The sequence below is a fragment of the Dendrobates tinctorius genome, unplaced genomic scaffold (assembly GCF_039654945.1).
Source record: "Dendrobates tinctorius isolate UK_male_01 unplaced genomic scaffold, ASM3965494v1 ptg000032l, whole genome shotgun sequence".
In the NCBI taxonomy this organism is placed as follows: Eukaryota; Metazoa; Chordata; class Amphibia; order Anura; family Dendrobatidae; genus Dendrobates; species Dendrobates tinctorius.
The window spans coordinates 37,214,247-37,231,794 of NW_027361700.1; the positions used below are offsets into that span (position 1 = coordinate 37,214,247).

The following is a 17,548-nucleotide window of genomic DNA, read 5'->3' on the forward strand; positions in this document are numbered from 1 at the left end:
TGGGGTTGAGATCTGGAGACTGGGTAGGCCACTCCAGGACCTTCATATGCATCTTACAAAGCCACTCCTTCATTGCCCTGGTGGTGTGCTTGGGATCATTATCATGCTGAAAGACCCATCCACGTTTCATCTTCAATGCCCTTGCTGATAGAAGGAGGTTTGCACCTAAAATCTCACGATACATGGCCCCATTCATTCTTTCATGTACACGGATCAGTTGTCCTCGTCCCTTTGCAGAGAAACAGCCCCAAAGCATGAAGTTGTCACCCCCATGCTTCACAGTAGGTATGGTGTTCTTTGGATGCAACTCAGCATTCTGTCTCCAGCAAACACGACGAGTTTTGTTTCTACCAAACAGTTCTATTTTGGTTTCATCAGACCATATAACATCTCCCAATACTCTTCTGGATAATTCATATGCTCTCTAGCAAACATCAGGTGGGCCCGGACCTGTACTAGTTTAAGCAAGGGGATGTGTCTGGCACTGCAGGATTTGAGTCCCTGGTGACATAGTGTGTTACTGATGGTAGCCTTTGTTACGGTGGTACCAGCTCTATGCAGGTCATTCACTAGGTCCCCTCATGTGGTTCTGGGATTTTCTTGCGATCATTTTGAACCCATAGTGTGAGATTTTGCGTGTAGCCCCAGATTGAGGTAGATTATCAGTGGTATTGTATGTCTTCCATTTTCTTATTATTGCACCCACAATTGATTTGATCACATCCAGCTGCTTGCCTATTGCAGATTCAGTCTTCTCAGCCTGGTGCAGGGCTACAATTTTGTTTCTGGTGTCCTTCCACAGCTCTTTGGTCTTCACCATAGTGGAGTTTGGAGTGTGACTGTTTGAGGTTATGGACAGGTGTCTTTTATACTGATAACAAGTTCAAACAGGTGCCATTACTACAGGTAATTAGTGGAGGACAGAGGAGCCTCTTAAAGAAGAAGTTACAGGTCTGTGAGAGCCAGAAACCTTGCATGCTTTTAGGTGACCAAATACTTATTTTCCACCATAATTTGAAAAATAAATCTTGCCAAATCATACAAGGTGATTTTCTGGATTTGTTTTCTCATTTTGACTCTCATAGATGTGGTCTACCTGTGATGTCAATTACAGGCCTCTCTCATCTTTTTAAGTGGGAGAACTTGCACAATTGGTGGCTGACTAAATACTTTTTTTCCCCACTGTACAGACTCCATTCAGTAGTGTTCCCTAGGAATGGATGAGTACAGAAAAGTATATCATGTTGTGCTTGGTATAAGTGTAATGGCAGTGTAGCAGTTCTAAGATGTCAGTGCAAAATATAGCGACCCCATACACTGTAATATGGCATAAGGATAGGAGACTTCTTGACAAGATAACGCTTTAAAACAACAAGATGCTGCTTTCTTCTAAAAACAGCTCCACCCTTGACACTAGGTTGTGTTTGCTATTGCAGCTCATCTCAATTGACGTGAATGGGGCTGAACCTCAGTACCACACAGAAGCTGTGGACAGGTATGGCTTGTTTTTTTTTTTTTAAAGAATTTCTTCAAAACTAGAACAACCCCTTCAGAAAACCCATAACATGCTATGTCTCTGGTTGGATTGTCATAGAGTTGGATGATGATGAAGATGCTTATGTGCTAGGTACTAAAACGGAGGAGGCAAGAAGCCACTCTGTCTTGGCATGAGTAATTAGAAATCAGGTCTCCCATGAAGGAAAACCTACCTGACTTGGCATTTTCTTATATGACCCCAAGCCCTTCCGTCTGGAAGCTATCAGAAATAAATAGTACATTCAGTGCCTACAGTATATATCATTGCCCTATTCATATACTTTGGAATGAAGCAATAGCATTTGCATCTGTCCTTCCATAGATTGAGGCATCTTGATGTGCAAGCTTTGAGTGCCTAAAGGACACAATGCCCATTAGATGACTGTTGGTTGATTATTTGGCTGACAACCATCTCAGCCAACTCTCCGATACTCAAGAGCATTCATTCAGCCAATCACCCCTGTGTTCTCTACAAGAAGGCCGATGGGTGGCATAACGGCTAGCAGCTTATATCTAGGAGAACAATGTGACTGATAGTCCGAAGTCATGTCCAATCGACATCTCTTCCAACCATCGGTTGGCTGCCTCCCCAATACATATTAGACTATTGGCCAAACCCATTAATATTGGCATTCTCAGCCAATACTACTCTAATACCACCATCAGGGATGACAACCCAAGGCCTGTGCTGATCACAGAGTCACTGCCTTCTGCTTACTGAGCAACCTGCTCTCTTGCTGTTATCATGACCCTTATCTGATGGGTCACTTATCCTTGTCCACTTCACAACTTATCTCCTGGTCTTTCTGCACCATCATTGGCTACGTAGTTTTCAGAAAAACAGGCAAACCATTTTCGTCAATCTCAGACAACCCTTTAATCAACTCCCATTAGGGTTTTTTGTTTGTGATCCTGTAACAGACCCACCTGTAGTAATGGAGACCTCACCTCCATGATGTGCAGGTATACATAGAATGTGACTGGTGGGTGTTCATGCAGTTCTACATTCATAACCATGACTTCTGAATTTTAATGATTAATACTCTATTGCTTCTGTGTCCAGTTCTGTAAATATTAAGGGAGTGCTCCACTTTGAACTATACATTTTAGTCTGAAGAGTTCTCTTATGATAAACCAATCACAATCCGGCGATCAGATGTAAAGTAACCTGGGTGCAAGTGTTCAGTCACCCCACAGCACTCCCACTGGTGAAATGAAGCATTACACAAACTACATTTAAACCTATGAGTCATCTGTATTATTACAGACATGCTGGTTCCTCCTGAGCAAGAGGTGTCCATTGCAGCCACAGTTCAGTCTAGATTATGGATAAGGGTAATGAATTCAGGACTCCTCCAATAGTAACTAAGAATTCCCTAACATGACACAGAAGATTAACGTTGGCTGAACCCGCCAATTACACATGGATCAGCCAACCATCTACTATGTATTTGCACCTCAAGACAGATGATGTAAGAGAAGATAATGAGTGGCTACAGTTTAAACCCTGATCACTTTGATCTCCAGGCAGATGAATCTGTTACCAACTAGCTCAAGCGTTCTCATAGAAAACACATAAACTCTGAACCAAGCCGAGCATTTTTCTGTATAAGGGAGATGGGAGAGATATCTGTAAGCTGAATGAGCGCTCAGAGACCAATATATAAGGCCTTTAGATGACAAGAACATATCCATTAAATGCTGAGGTTCAATTGGCTCAAAAAGGCAAAAAGTAATTCACTCCTACTGCCTGGCATCAATTTCATATCAAATGGTTCTACGCCAACTCCTTCTATGATCCTGTAATGATGTGTTCTTATTAACGCATGGAAGAAATTTACTTTTAGTTATGTCAAAAGTACTTAGTGCAAATTAATGGATCCAGCCCATTTCCCATAATGATTAACCCTTGAAATAGAACAGAATATTTAGATATTTGAACGTCTATATATTTGAGAGGTATATAGTAATTGCATCTTCTTCATGCATCAGCAGTGCGTGAAATTGTTAAGCAGTTAAAACGGTATTGTTCTTTTTTCTTCTGTGAAGACGAATACATAGCAATCCTTAAGTCTCTGTTCTGTTAAGCGTCAGAAAGAACAGTCCATAGTACCTTGAGAAGACATTAGAATATTTGGACATTGGCATGTGAGGGACAACTCAACAACCTTATAGAAGTTGTTGTTGGAAGTTGACATAACTGCATAGTAGGACAGACTGTAGAAACGGAGATGCGTCACAGTGCTCAGAGTTCTTGAAAATCCTCTTAGGACTTGTTCAGAAGTGCCTGTAGATATTGTGCAACCACATCAGCTGATTCCCATGGGACAACTTTTGCTTTGAAGGACCCTTTCTGCTTTTCTTCCATCTTTCTAATGAGCTTGTGCATGGGATAACTCTTTCTAGGAAAAGCAACATCAGTGGAAGTAAATATAACTGTTGGACAAAAATCATTGGCGCCATCACCAACGTATAAAAGGTTCTCAAACTTTACACCTTCTTGGGATCGTTCATTGAGGTACTCGGTCACTATCTTCCTTTTGCACATGTTTGCCGGGCACTGGAGACAGCTATGAGAATGATAAGGTCCTAGAGTTAAGTATCCAGTCTTTTCCACACTGGTAGGGTTGCTAATAACCCTGCGGAAGAGAGAATGATAGCCGTACCTTTTCAAGTTGCTCTCAATGCCAAACATATTGGCATCAGAAATGAGGATGATCTCAAACCGATCTTGGTTCTTGGCCAAAAAACGGAAGAGAGTAGGCATTCCCGGTGATAGTGGGATTTTTTCGTACACAGATTTGAGGTCGCTCACCTTCACACCTTTATCTCCAAGATATTTGAATACTCTCTGCATGTACTGGTTATAAAAGCCATCTTGGAAGGTTTCCCGTAACCAGTCAGGAAGCTCCTGCTCAGGCGCAACCTGAACCACCGAATCATCACTATTCTCATTGACAATTGTCTCGTCAAAGTCAAAAACAAGAAGGTACTTGTGGCTGGATGCCATCCTTGTCACCTACAAAACAATGATACAGTTAATATAAGTTGGGGAATTTTCATAGCGCTCCTGACATTGTCTTTTAAGCGAAGATTAAAGGGGTATTACCATATTACCATCTCCAAAATCCTATCCCAATTTAAAGTAGGTGTAATCTATTTATATAATTGCCTTGTAATGTTTTCATTTCCTGTTCTGTTCAGATGTCACCGTATTCTAGAATTCCAAGTGGAGGAAGTTCACCGTCACACCACACACACACACACTCTATACGCCGTACACACCACACACACACACATACACTCACGTACTCACACATACACTCACATACTCACACTCTCTCACTCACAGAACCTCTTGCACGGTATCACCAGTGGAACACCGAAGCACTGCGCCTGCGCGAATTCCGCGCAGGCGCAGTGAATCATTCAGCTGATCCCGGTGGCAGATGCGTGACATGTCTACAGGTAGAGGAACCCGGTCACATTACAGGGTTTTTCCCATGAACGAAAGTTAATTTTAAAAATTGTCTGTCTGACCGTGTACAGAGCATACCACAGCTCCTGGGCAGGGGAGGAAGCAAAACACAATACTGACATTACAGCAGGGGATCACAGAGGATTCATTTTGTGAGGTAAAATACTTCACTGACTGTTTTTAAACAATATTTTACCTCACAAAATGTATCTTCTGCGATCTCCTGCTGTAATGTCAGTATTGTCTTTTGCTTCCTCCCCTGCCCAGGAGCTGTGGTATGTTCTGTATACGGTCAGGCACAGGGGTGAGAGAGACAGAGCACAGGGGGGAGACAGCTCAAATGGGACAGCACATGAGGGTAGAACACAGCACAGGAAGGAGAGAGACAGCAGACAAGGGGGATAGCACATGGAGTAGACAGGTCAAAGAAGAGAGCACAGACAGGAGAAGTTAGCACATGGGGAAAGGGAGAGTGGATAGGTAGGTTTGCACATGGGGGGGGGATTCTCAACGCTGCAAAGCCTGCCCCCATCGTGACATTACTGCCCTCCCGATGCGATAGCATCGGGCCTCCATCTAGTAATAAGAATAATAGCAAATACCTCCAATTAGAAATGTAGTATGGTTCTTCTGCTTAGCTATGTTGACCCATGTGCAGGGCATTGCAGTAGCTTAGGTATCCATAGTTACAGCCACTAAAAATTAACTGTCACTATACCAGTAGTTGTAGCCATGGATACCAAAGTTACTGCAATGCTCTGCACATGGGGTAAGCTACACAGAAGAACTATACCACGTTTCTAACTGTAGCTATTTGCTAATATTACTGTTACATATTGGGATAGGGATTATCTACATATTGGGATAGGATTTTGGAGATGGGAACACCCTATACATGTCAGACAGACCAATTTAAGTACCAGTGGATCCTCTGGCAAGCCAAAGATCCGATACATTTATAAGACCAAAGGTCCAGCAGAAGACAAATCCATTTAGAGCCATCACATGCTACTACATTGGGTTGACCTAGGAATGATCTCCTTTGGTAGGTCCCAGGAAGCTCCGTCAGATACTGCTTGGATGCCCTTTGGTAGCACATATGGACACTCGCCCTTGTAATGTGATGGTACCAGCTGATGAGTGTAGGCAATAGTTATTTTAAAATGTACCATTGCCTCCTAAGAATCACAACTTATTGCCTATTCATGGGTGATAAACGTGTGATCGATGGTGGTCCAGGGAATCATGTTCCCTCCGTTAGAATGAAGTACAGTTCTAGGCTATCCCCGACAGTCCTTTAGAACTTGGATAGATCAGCACTGTGTACGCTTAATTGCAGTTCTATTAAAATGCAACCCATGATGGGTGGGGGTCCCAAAGGTGAATAGGTAATGAGCTCCGATTCTGGGAAAACCCATTAAGATTGGAAGTGATTGAAGCATTTTAGGATTGTTACAGAATGAACATGTGTTACATAAGAGTAATAAATGTTTCTGATGTGGTGTACAGATACATTCGGGTATTGCTGGAGCTTTAAAGCGTCCCATGCTGAGGTTAACGGCAGCACATTACTGACGCATCAGGACACAAGTGTAACTAATGGATTGCATGTGCCGCCTAATGGTGCCGTGGATCGGAACCTTTGTGATGTTCACATCTGTAGAAGAAAAGAAGAAGACCGCACTCGGACCAATGTCATCCAATTGTTCAGTGCAGATGAGCGACTTTTTTCACTGACCGAATCGGTGCGTGAAAAAAACCACAGCCTGCACAAGCTTCTTCTGTAAATCAGGTGAGGTTCACCCATTCATAGTGAGTGCGATCAGATCAGATCATGCTGCAATTTTTTCCTTTGACATGGTTGGAGGAAAAAAAAAAAAATCAGACATATGCACGGCCCCATAGACTAACACTGGTCAGAGGGTGGTGTGAATGAGCCCTTAGTGTCAGCTGCTGCAACTACGCCTGATTTGCTTCAATAAGATGCAATACCAGACACAACCATAGACGTGGGTGGCGCTGTTTTTAGACGTGTTTGATGATATCTGATGATGGATTGAAAGCGGTTACTACCGTATATTTAGAGAGTTTTTCATGACTTGCTTCTAGTGCTCCCCAGCCATAGATAACATGGATATATACATTTAGAGGATGGCACGTGCAGTGAGATCCGGAGCTAAATATAGGTTAATCATATGCATGGACTGATGTGATAATTATAGATCTGGTAGTAAAAACAGCTGGAAAACTGGTCTGCAAACTGCTGCGTAGAGCAGATGGCGACGCTGACGAAAAGCTGGGGGTCCTTCATGTCAATCACAGCCTGATATACAGCACTGCATCGCTATAGATTTATATGTTTGTATATTAATGGTATGTGACAGAAGTGCGGATAGCAGCAATGGAACGTGATTGGCCCTCCTGGTAAATACAGCCGTTTCTCATATTACATCTCATCCTCCTTTAAGCACGACCTGTAGTGATGGGCGAGCGTGCTTGGGTAAGGTGTTATCTGAGCATGCTCGTCTCCTAATCGAGTATTTCATCGTGTTCGAGTCCCCACGGCTGCATGTCTTGCGGTTGTTCGACAACCGCTGCAACTTTTTTTTCGAGCACCCGAAAATATTCCATTAAGATACAAGTGTGCTTGGGTAGAACAGGCAGATAGTTGGTAACTACCTCACTGCTAGTTCTCAAGACTCATAGTAAAAAATAGATAAATAAATAGTCCCAGATAACCCCTTTAAAGGTTACATATAGTTCTATGGGGAAAGATTCGGTATAACCTGTTTTCATTGTTTAAACCTTGGCTTTCAGGATATTGGGTCCGGTGGGCGGTCCTATCAGTGACTGACAGCTGACTCTATATGCACTCTTATAGAAGGACCGCCCACTTGACCCAATATCCCAGAAAGAACAGAGGTTTAAACGATGAAAGCACAGGTTATACCGAATCTTTCCCCACAAAACTATATATCAAACTGCTCAGCTCCACCTGCTTTATAACATGGTGCCTATAGACTGGACAGCAATTTCATGGTGACAGGATCCTGTTAAGGTCAAACCAAAGATGTAGTGTAGCTCACATCCCATGGTATAGATCTAGAATTATTCAATTATTGTTTGAACTTTCTTAAAAAGACCACCTCTTTGAGAAGACCACGCACTTGTCCAGACTAGATTTTCAGTCCTAGCATATAACTTACAGATGGCCATCTCAGAGAAGACCACCTCCTACAAGACAGCTTTTCAGTGTCATTATTGGTTGATTCACCTATATTAGATTTTTGAAGGTATTTTGATTGTTTTCTACTGATCCTTTTTAATGTTGTAATGTGCAATATGGATCCATTAATAAGGGTCCCAAATACAATGTCTATTTCTGCCATTCCTATAGCCCTGCCACTTGTAATGATCAGGTAAGAAGGTTGTTCTTTTTTTTTTGCTACTGCCAATTCTATCAAAGCCCCTGAATATACGTGAATGTCATCCCAAATGGCGTAACTTAAGGAAGTAGTCCCATCTCCAAGCTCCTATCCCAATATGTAGTAGGTGTAATAATAATAATATTAGCAATTAACTCCAATTAGAAATGTAGTATAGTTCTCCTGATTCGCTATATCGCTTTTCCCATGAGCAGGCATTGCAGTAGCTTAGGTGTCCATGGTTATGACCATTCATAACTGCTTCAATGTCCTAAGCATGGGGTAAACGACACAGCTAATCAGAAGAACTATACTACATTTCTAATTGTTGGTATTTGCTAATATTATATTGGGATAGGATCTCGGAGATGGGAATACCCCTTTAAAGCTTGTGGGCCCCAATGCAAAGTCTTTAGCAGGGTCCCTAATATAGATCTTTAATCGGATGCGATTGCATCCTCTGCCCCCGTTATAGTTAGACATTCATCTCCTGCATCCTTCACCATTTAATTACTGTGTACTGCCCACATCCTCTACCAAATTATTAGGTTGTGATCGGCGACATTGGAGATTGAAAGTAGAATTTTCAAAATAAAAATATAGTGATTCTTATCCTTCTTTATACAGCTGGGCCAGATAACTGTAGGCGAGGGGTACATGTAACCTATTGGTGCGCCCCCCTAGTCAGAGTGATGGGGTGTAATGGAGGGGGCTGAGGGCCACCAGTAATGCTATCCCCGCTGCAGGACACCATGTCTGGGCTGCTGCAGGTCCCCTACCGATGGCAAGGAAGGAGGCGAAGCTCTGCAGATCTGGAATACTAACACTACAAGAAAAGTATCACCTAGAAATGATACATTATAGAATGTTCTTTCTGGCCAAGGAAAAGGATAACAGCAGCCAGTAAGGAGCAGAGCCCGAATAACGCCTGGCTCTGAACTTGGCTCCAGTGGGGCATTCATGACCATAAAGTGCCAGAACTGCCTCTAAGGTCAGAGCAGTGCCCACTCCTGCACAGGGACAGACCTCCCTGATATTACACTGCAGGCACCACTAAGATAGAAGGCGCCTTCATTTACAACACCCCTTTAAAAAAATCATATATGTACATGTATAAAAATTAAATATACAATAGTCTTCCCCCACATATCTAGTGGTTGCTCCCACTCCTTGCTTTGCCCTCTACAAGTTAACCCCCTTGCTACCCCCAGTGGTATCTCCCCCTCCTCATTGAATAGCACGGGAGGTCAAGACAGTCCATGTCATGCACAGGGGGGGTGCTGGATTAGCTTACGCTCTTTTCCTGACGGCTTCCCTCTTCTGTAGGCGGTTAGGTGCTGTCCTGTGTGTTATCTCCTCCGATGTTTTATATCAAGCGAGAACCGGCCGCATCGCGTCACGTCACACGGTGAGGAGCCAATCGCGTGTCAGCTGCGAGCAGAGGACGCCGCAACAGGGAGGGATGGCCGCGCCCCACGCAGACTAACCCCGCCCATTTCCATTCACAAGCAGCCACGTGGGTGGGAGAGGAACGCCCACTGCTGAGAATCACGCCCACAATGGTTGGAACGGGAGAGCTGTCCGTGCTCGAAAGGCGCATATGTAGAAAAGGTGTAAAGTGTGTGTGTGTGTGTGTGTACGTATGTGTGTGTGTGTGTACGTATGTATGTGTGTACGTATGTGTGTGTGTGTGTGTGTACGTATGTGCGTGTGTGTGTACGTATGTATGTGTGTACGTATGTGTGTGTGTGTGTACGTATGTGTGTGTACGTATGTGTGTGTGTGTGTACGTATGTATGTGTGTGTGTGTGTGTGTACATATGTGTGTGTGTACGTATGTGTGTGTGTGTGTGTGTACGTATGTATGTGTGTGTACGTATGTATGTGTGTGTACGTATGTGTGTGTACGTGTGTGTGTACGTATGTATGTGTGTGCGTTTACGTATGTATGTGTGTGTACGTATGTGTGTGCGTGTACGTATGTATGTGTGTACGTATGTGTGTGTACGTATGTATGTGTGTGTGTGTGTACGTATGTACATATGTATGTGTGTGTACATATGTGTGTGTGTACATGTGTGTGTACATATGTGTGTGTGTGTGTACATGTGTATGTATGTGTGCGTGTGTACATGTGTATGTGTGTGTACATATGTGTGTGTGTGTACATGTGTGTGTGTACATATGTGTGTGTGCGTGTGTATGTGTGTGTACATATGTGTGCGTGTGTACATATGTATGTGTGTACATGTGTGTGTGTACATGTGTGTGTGTACATGTGTATGTGTGTACATGTGTGTGTACATGTGTATGTGTGTACATGTGTATGTATGTGTGCGTGTGTACATGTGTATGTGTGTGTACATATGTGTGTGTGTACATGTGTGTGCGTGTGTGTGTACATGTGTGTGCGTGTGTACATATGTATGTGTGTGTACATGTGTATGTATGTGTGCGTGTGTACATGTGTGTGTATGTACATGTGTGTGTACATGTGTATGTATGTGTGCGTGTGTACATGTGTATGTGTGTGTACATGTGTGTGTGTGTACATGTGTGTGTGCGTACATGTGTGTGTGCGTACATGTGTGTGTGCGTGTGTATGTATGTGTGCGTGTGTACATATGTATGTGTGTGTACATGTGTATGTATGTGTGCGTGTGTACATATGTATGTGTGTGTACATGTGTGTGTGTGTGTACATGTGTATGTATGTGTGCGTGTGTACATATGTATGTGTGTGTGTACATATGTGTGTGTACATATGTGTGTGTACATATGTGTATGTGTGTGTGTGTGTACATATGTATGTGTGTGTACATATGTGTGTGCTTGTGTATGTGTGTACATTCATGTCTGCAGTGTGTGTGTGGTGTGTCCCGCAGCTGCCTGCTAACCCACCTCCGTGCAGTCACAGCCGGCAGGAAAGACGGTGGTTTGTGGCCTGTGCTGGAGATGGGGTGTGGCGAGGGCGCCCGCACCCCATCTCCAGCACAGGCCGCAAACCACCGTCTTTCTTGCCAGCTGTGACTGCACGGAGGTGGGTGGGCAGGCAGCTGCGGGATGTGGCGGGCATCTGGTGGGGCCCCGGCGGCGGCGGTGGGTGCCCCGGTGGGGGTCCGGCAGCAGCAGGTGTCCCAGCGGCGGTGGCAGGTGTCCCAGTGGGGATCCTGCTGGTGGTACTGCGCAAGGGCCTGGTACCACCAGCGGGTGCAATAAGGGAATACCCATCACTTGGGTATTCCAATATGGCGGTCGGCATACTTCTGGTGCATAGCGGTGGATTGTGAGATAGCGACACAATCGCCGGTAGCTGTGAGAGCCGATTGGCAATTATATATTAGATAGTAGCTTGGCCCATGCAAAATTTTCGCACATTGGTCGTCGGGGGGCGCAGGCAATTTCAGAAAAAGCAAGCTGGTCAAATGTAAATGTATTTCATGAGCTGATGAACACAGACAGGTATTTATATATGTAGATTGGTAATACAATAAATTTGTTTGATAAATAGAGGCCAAAAATTGTCTTCTGGTTGAGGTGCCACCTGCAGGTCATTGTGTCTTTCTGCAGGTTTATGAAAATGAGTGTTTAAACTGTATTTAGTGATAAAATTGTGAATGTGTGGTTTGTTTGGCTCATTTCTTGCTGAAGGGGGCAAGTTTACCTTTCAAATGGTGTATCATTTGTGTGTGTGGGGTGAAGTAATCACCGAAAAAGCAGTGCATGTATACAAATGTGTTTGCATGTGACTCACCATTTGTGTGTGTGGGGTGAAGTAATCACCAAAATAGCAGTGTATGTATACAAATGTGTTTGCATATGTGACTCACCTGCAGTGAAGTGTGCAATCCTCCAATGTGCCTGAAATAGGCTGGGCGAGCTGGAAAGCCCCCAAGGCAAATGTTTGGATTTGTTTGTGATGTCTGTAAGCAGCTTTGTGGTAGTGTGCTTTGGGGTAGTGTGCTTCCACCTGCAGGTCATTTGACCTTTCAAATGGTGTATCATTTGTTGGTGTGGGTGGAGTATGAACGGAGCAAGTGTGCAATTCAATAGGCAGTGCATGTTTACAAATGTATTTGCACATGTGCCTCACCTGCAGTGAAGTGTGCAATCCTCCAATTTGGCTGAAATAGGCTGGGCAAGCAGTTTGGCAAGCTGGAAAGCCCCCAAGGCAAATGTTTGGATTTGTTTGTGATGTCTGTAAGCAGCTTTGTGGTAGTGTGCTTCATCTACACATCTGGGTCTCGATGACTGCAGCCGGTGATGTCCAGCACATGACCCAACAGGTGAGATTCGAGTCCTGAAAACCTGAGTGGAGTTAATAGAGAAGTATCTCTTTTCCTTAAGTAGCGCAAACCTATTCCGCAGCACAGTACACGGGCTGTCACCATTCTGGGCTGCTGAGAATGTCATTTCTGATATGTCGGTCATCAAGAACAAGTAACAGAATGTAGTGTAGAGCAGTTGTCTGCGGCAAGCTACAACTCCCAGCATGCTCTGACACTCTCTACCAGGGAGCTGTGGGCGACATGGAGAAGTCTGTGTTCAGCCTCCGCTAGTGTTGCCCCCATACCCACCTGTCACCTGCCCAGAGTTTCCGACTTGATTATTTTTTCTGGACATCTTATCCAGAATTTGCGGACAGACACCATATTTTGCGGAGGCACTGATTCTGTGCGATGCGTCTACAGCCCATCATTCCGATATGAGGACGTCTGCGCTGGGAACTGTACAATGATGGGAGTTATCCTAATAGCCTGTACAAGCTTCTCCAGCTCCGGAACAAAATCATTTCATGAGTCTGTGATTGTTTTGGGACAGTGGAAAGATGCGCCTAATTTTTATGGCCTGCCCAGGAATTGCCGGCCGTTTAGCAGCCCAGCACCCACATCGTCACATCCCCAGTGTAATAATCCAGTGGACAGAGGTGTATGGGGACTGATCAGGTTTCCTCTGCCTGGATCTGTTTTTTCTCCCCTCTCCCCATCTCGATGATGATGATGATGTCTATGGTGACAGCTTCTTCCATGCACCTGCGTAGAATGTGCTCAGTCGTTGTGGCACCTGTCACACCACTAATTATGCTTTTCTTTGAGGAAGTACACAATGAGACAGCAGGTATCGTAGGCTGAGAGGCAAACACGTAGAATGCTAGGTCACCCTTCTGCTCACATAACACATCAGGGGCTGGGCCCTGAGCCATTGTACGATGCAAAAATAAGTGTATTACTTCTCACAGTGAGGCACAAACGTAGCAGTCACTGCCAGCAGATGGTATGCAAAGGCATCTGCTCACTAATATAAGGGCCGGCCTTAGGGTACAAGTCTAACGTTTCTCTATGTGACCGGAGACTTGTGACTCCTTCCAGAATGCACACTGTGCGCTGTGAGAATTGTCCGGTGCCGGGAGCAGAGGGCACATGACCGCAAGTATGTGATTTTCATAAATGCAGTCACGTGCCGACTAGACGTGGTGAACGAGGTCGAACACGTCTAGTCGGAATGTGGCCGGAAGTGTGCACATCGCAGAGTTGTGGTCACATGATCACACTCTCCCGGCACCAGCATTGGGGAATTCTCACAGCGCGCAATGGGCACATTGTGAGGATTCAAAAGTCTGAAGTCACATAGAGTGACTGCAGACTTGTACCCCAAAGCCAGACAACCCCAAAATTAAGTTTTCAGCCCAAAAAATAACTCCATTCTCGTATACCTTAGCTGACGATACACATTAGAGAGTAGTTAGCCAAAGAATCGTTTAACTTCCAGATAGTCTTCCGACTCCAGCATACACAGGGGCGCTCAGTCCTCTGCCAGACTCCTCTGCCAGACTCCTCTCCAGTCAATATTTGGCTATTGAAATTCAATAGGATGGATCCTTCTCTTCTCACCCTGACGTCATCTGTCTGGGGAAGAGTTGAAAAAAAAAACCCATACACATTAGAAGGTCAGCTGATCTTACCAAAAACCTTTGGATTTTGTCTGACTTTTATTTAATATCTGTGAGGGCCTTTAGTGTCTCTCTTTTATCTAATTGGCTGCTCACCGCCTATTGTCAAATGTCATCCATCATTAGCTGCAGAACGGAGACGGATTACAGAAAACCTATGCCTCATCCCTCTGCTCCTGCTCTTTTGTATGTTTTAGCAAGTTTTTAGCTCAGGAGTGGCGAGCCATTAGGTAATGCTGGGAGCAGTGCATGCTGGAACGTGATGGAGAGGAAGTTCTAGCTCCTATAGTACTCACAGAATGCTGATGAAGAGCAACTTCTCACTCAATAAGATTGGATGGCAAGTTACAGAACATGAGAATCATCAGGACATCTTGGGCTGTTATATGTTGTTGTGAGGGATGATGGCAGAAAAACTATGCTCTTATTATGGTCTGGGTGAAATAACAGGTGTGCCTATAATGGTGGCAGCAGAGTGAACGCGCACTCTGTCGTGCATCATTTTCGGGCATATACGCCTACTGGACTCCCAGACGCAGTCTACTACCACCGATCAGCTACTTGTTTGCTGATTATTGGTCACGTAATGGCTTATTTAGTTAAGCTGCTCGCTGTTCCTATGTGCACAGAACAATCGGTAATAGATCGGCTGTCACTGTTCTCGGCAGCACATCATGTTTTCACTGTGAACTATGATTTTTATGCATTTTTCTTGTTCATCAGGTGATCGGCAGCCCGTTTACACTGCAATATTATCAAGAAACCAGTTTTCTTAGGAACAACTTCCTGATAATCGGTCAGTGAAATCCAGCTTTTGGTTCTATGATGATGAGGATTCAGATCAGTAGAGTCATGGTGGTCCAGGTATTAGTGATCTACTACGGCCTTGTGAACCCTCCTAACTAATCTACCACAAGGTCTTTCTGACTAAGACAAACATTTCGTAAGGTCTGAATATTTGGTCTCGCTCGTTTACTTAAAGTGCCACTTAATATCTGTCAAGATCTGTGTCAATATTTTCTTTCTTCTACTCTCTAAATACATACGCTGCCTAATTAGCTTCCTAAGGAGTCAGCCCCAGAGTGTGTGCAGAAGTCGTATTATAGCGGTTCAGTGACTGTGGTGACCTCTGTGTACAACACTATATAAATACCATAGTATGACGCAGTAACACATATAGGATATAAGACATGGTCATACAGTTATGTGCAAAGTAATAGCAATCTAACAACACTAATGCGTTTAATTACTGTTTTTAGCAGAAAAGATCATACAACATAGGAAAAAATTCTAAGTGTAGGCGGGTAATGGGTAACCAACAGAATCAATAGTAATGATATGCACTCTGCTAATTGGGTGTAATTGACTCATTTAAAGGGAATCTGTCACCCCCCCCCCCACCCCCGGGGACGTATATGACTTATTAATATGGGCATACAGGTAATGGAAATGTTACACTGGTCCTACCTGTATGCCCATATTAGTGGTCTTGTTGTTGAGAAATCATCTTTTATTTATTTATCCTAATGACTTCTTCCAGGCTCCAGGGCGTACAGTGCTTGGAAGAAATCCCTGCCTCCCGTCTTCATTACAATATCACCCCCCTCCCATCAACGTCCCAGTGCCCTGTGACATGCACTTGTGGCACCGGAATCCCGTGCATGCGCCCTGCACTTCCTCCAGAATCCCGACCTTTTCCTTCATTCTATGAGCAGTGTATTCAGGGATCTTCTACGCAGGTGAGTCACTGTGACCTCTGGCGTGCGCGACGATAAGGTGCTCTCCACAATTTCCTCCCTTCACAGTCATTGCTAGGAACCATGTGTACAAAGCGAAGACTACGCCCAGAGGAAGTTGGGAACCTTATCTTTGCGCACGCAGGAGGTCACTGGTGCAGAAGTCACAGTGACTCGCTGCCGCCTGCTCCCTGACACTCTAAAGGGTTAAATGTATTTAATGTTTATGTATATTATAGAAGGACAGCACTCACTGGGGCTGCAGTTAGCTTAGACGGGGTTAACTGTAATGACCGACCCAGTTTGGGAGGGGGAACAGAGAGTTAGTGTCAAGGACAGGATTTAACAGAGTCAGTGAGGGCTAAGCAGTGACTAGTGACAGGCTCAGGATGGGGCTGCTAGAGACAATGTGAGCCCAGAACCTCGGGTCAGTTGATTGCCAGAGAACCCAGCACAGTGGCTCAGTGGATAGGGTTCGAATCGTCCTGGGTTCGAATCCCACCAATGACAACATCTGCAAGGAGTTTGTATGTTCTCCCAGTGTTTACGTGGGTTTCCTCCGGGTACTCTGGTTTCCTTCCACATTTCAAAGACATACTGATAGGGAATTTAGATTGTGTGCCCCATCTGGGACAGTGATGATAATGTGTGCAAACTGTAAGGCTAAGTGCACACGTACCGGAATTCTCGCGGAAATTACCGCGAGAATTCCGGAATTCCAGTCCGCGGGAAAATCGCATTTTAAATTCCCGCAATTTTCCCGCGGAAAAACTAGCATTTTGCAAGCGTATTTAGCTTGCAAAATGCTAGCGTTTTCCAAGCGATCTGTAGCATCGCTTGGAGAACTGATTGACAGGTTGGTCACACTCATCAAACATAGTGTTTGACGAGTGTGACCAACTTTTTACTACTGAGGCCGCCTATGCGGCATCAGTAGTAAAAGATATAATGTAAAAAAAAATTAAAAAACGGTGTTATTCTCACCCTCCGACGTCCCGCACATCCGTTCCCAGTAATCCTTTGCGAAAATGCCCGCGATGACGTCAGTTCTCGCGGGATCGCGACGTCTCGCGAATGACCGCGAGACTTCGCGATCCCGCGAGAACGGACGCCATCGCGAGCATTTTCGCAAAGGACTACTGTGAACGAGAGCGTGAAGAGAGGCTGGAAGGCTGCGCGGGACGTCGGAGGGTGAGAATAACAATATTTTTTATTTTTAAATTCTATTTTTTACAGGGATATGGTACCCAAAGCCCGGAGGACAGTCTCCTCTCCTCCGGACCGTGGGTACCATCCGCAATTGTTCTGCTTACTTTCTGCATGTTGTGCACAGCCACATGCGGGAAATAAGCGGAACAATGCATTCCTATGGGTGCGGGATCGCCGCGATTCCGCAAATTAATGAGCATGTTGCGGTTTTTAC

At 44.6% G+C, this 17,548-nt stretch overlaps 1 protein-coding gene across 1 annotated transcript; it reads right to left on the reverse strand.

Moving 5' to 3' along the window:
- Window positions 1–1,524: 1,524 nt before the first annotated feature.
- On the reverse strand, window positions 1,525–9,807 carry PHOSPHO1 (phosphoethanolamine/phosphocholine phosphatase 1). Its single transcript, XM_073572740.1, has 2 exons — window positions 9,734–9,807; window positions 1,525–4,555 (listed from the first exon to the last, which is right to left on the reverse strand). The coding sequence occupies exon 2, from the start codon at window positions 4,544–4,546 to the stop codon at window positions 3,803–3,805; it is 744 nt and encodes a 247-aa protein (XP_073428841.1). The 5' UTR covers window positions 4,547–4,555; window positions 9,734–9,807; the 3' UTR covers window positions 1,525–3,802.
- Between the last annotated feature and the right edge of the window lie 7,741 nt (window positions 9,808–17,548).

What these genes read in the sequence shown, in the direction of transcription:
- PHOSPHO1 (XM_073572740.1), bottom strand. Translation starts at nt 4,546, where the DNA reads ATGGCATCCAGCCACAAGTACCTTCTTGTTTTTGACTTTGACGAGACA.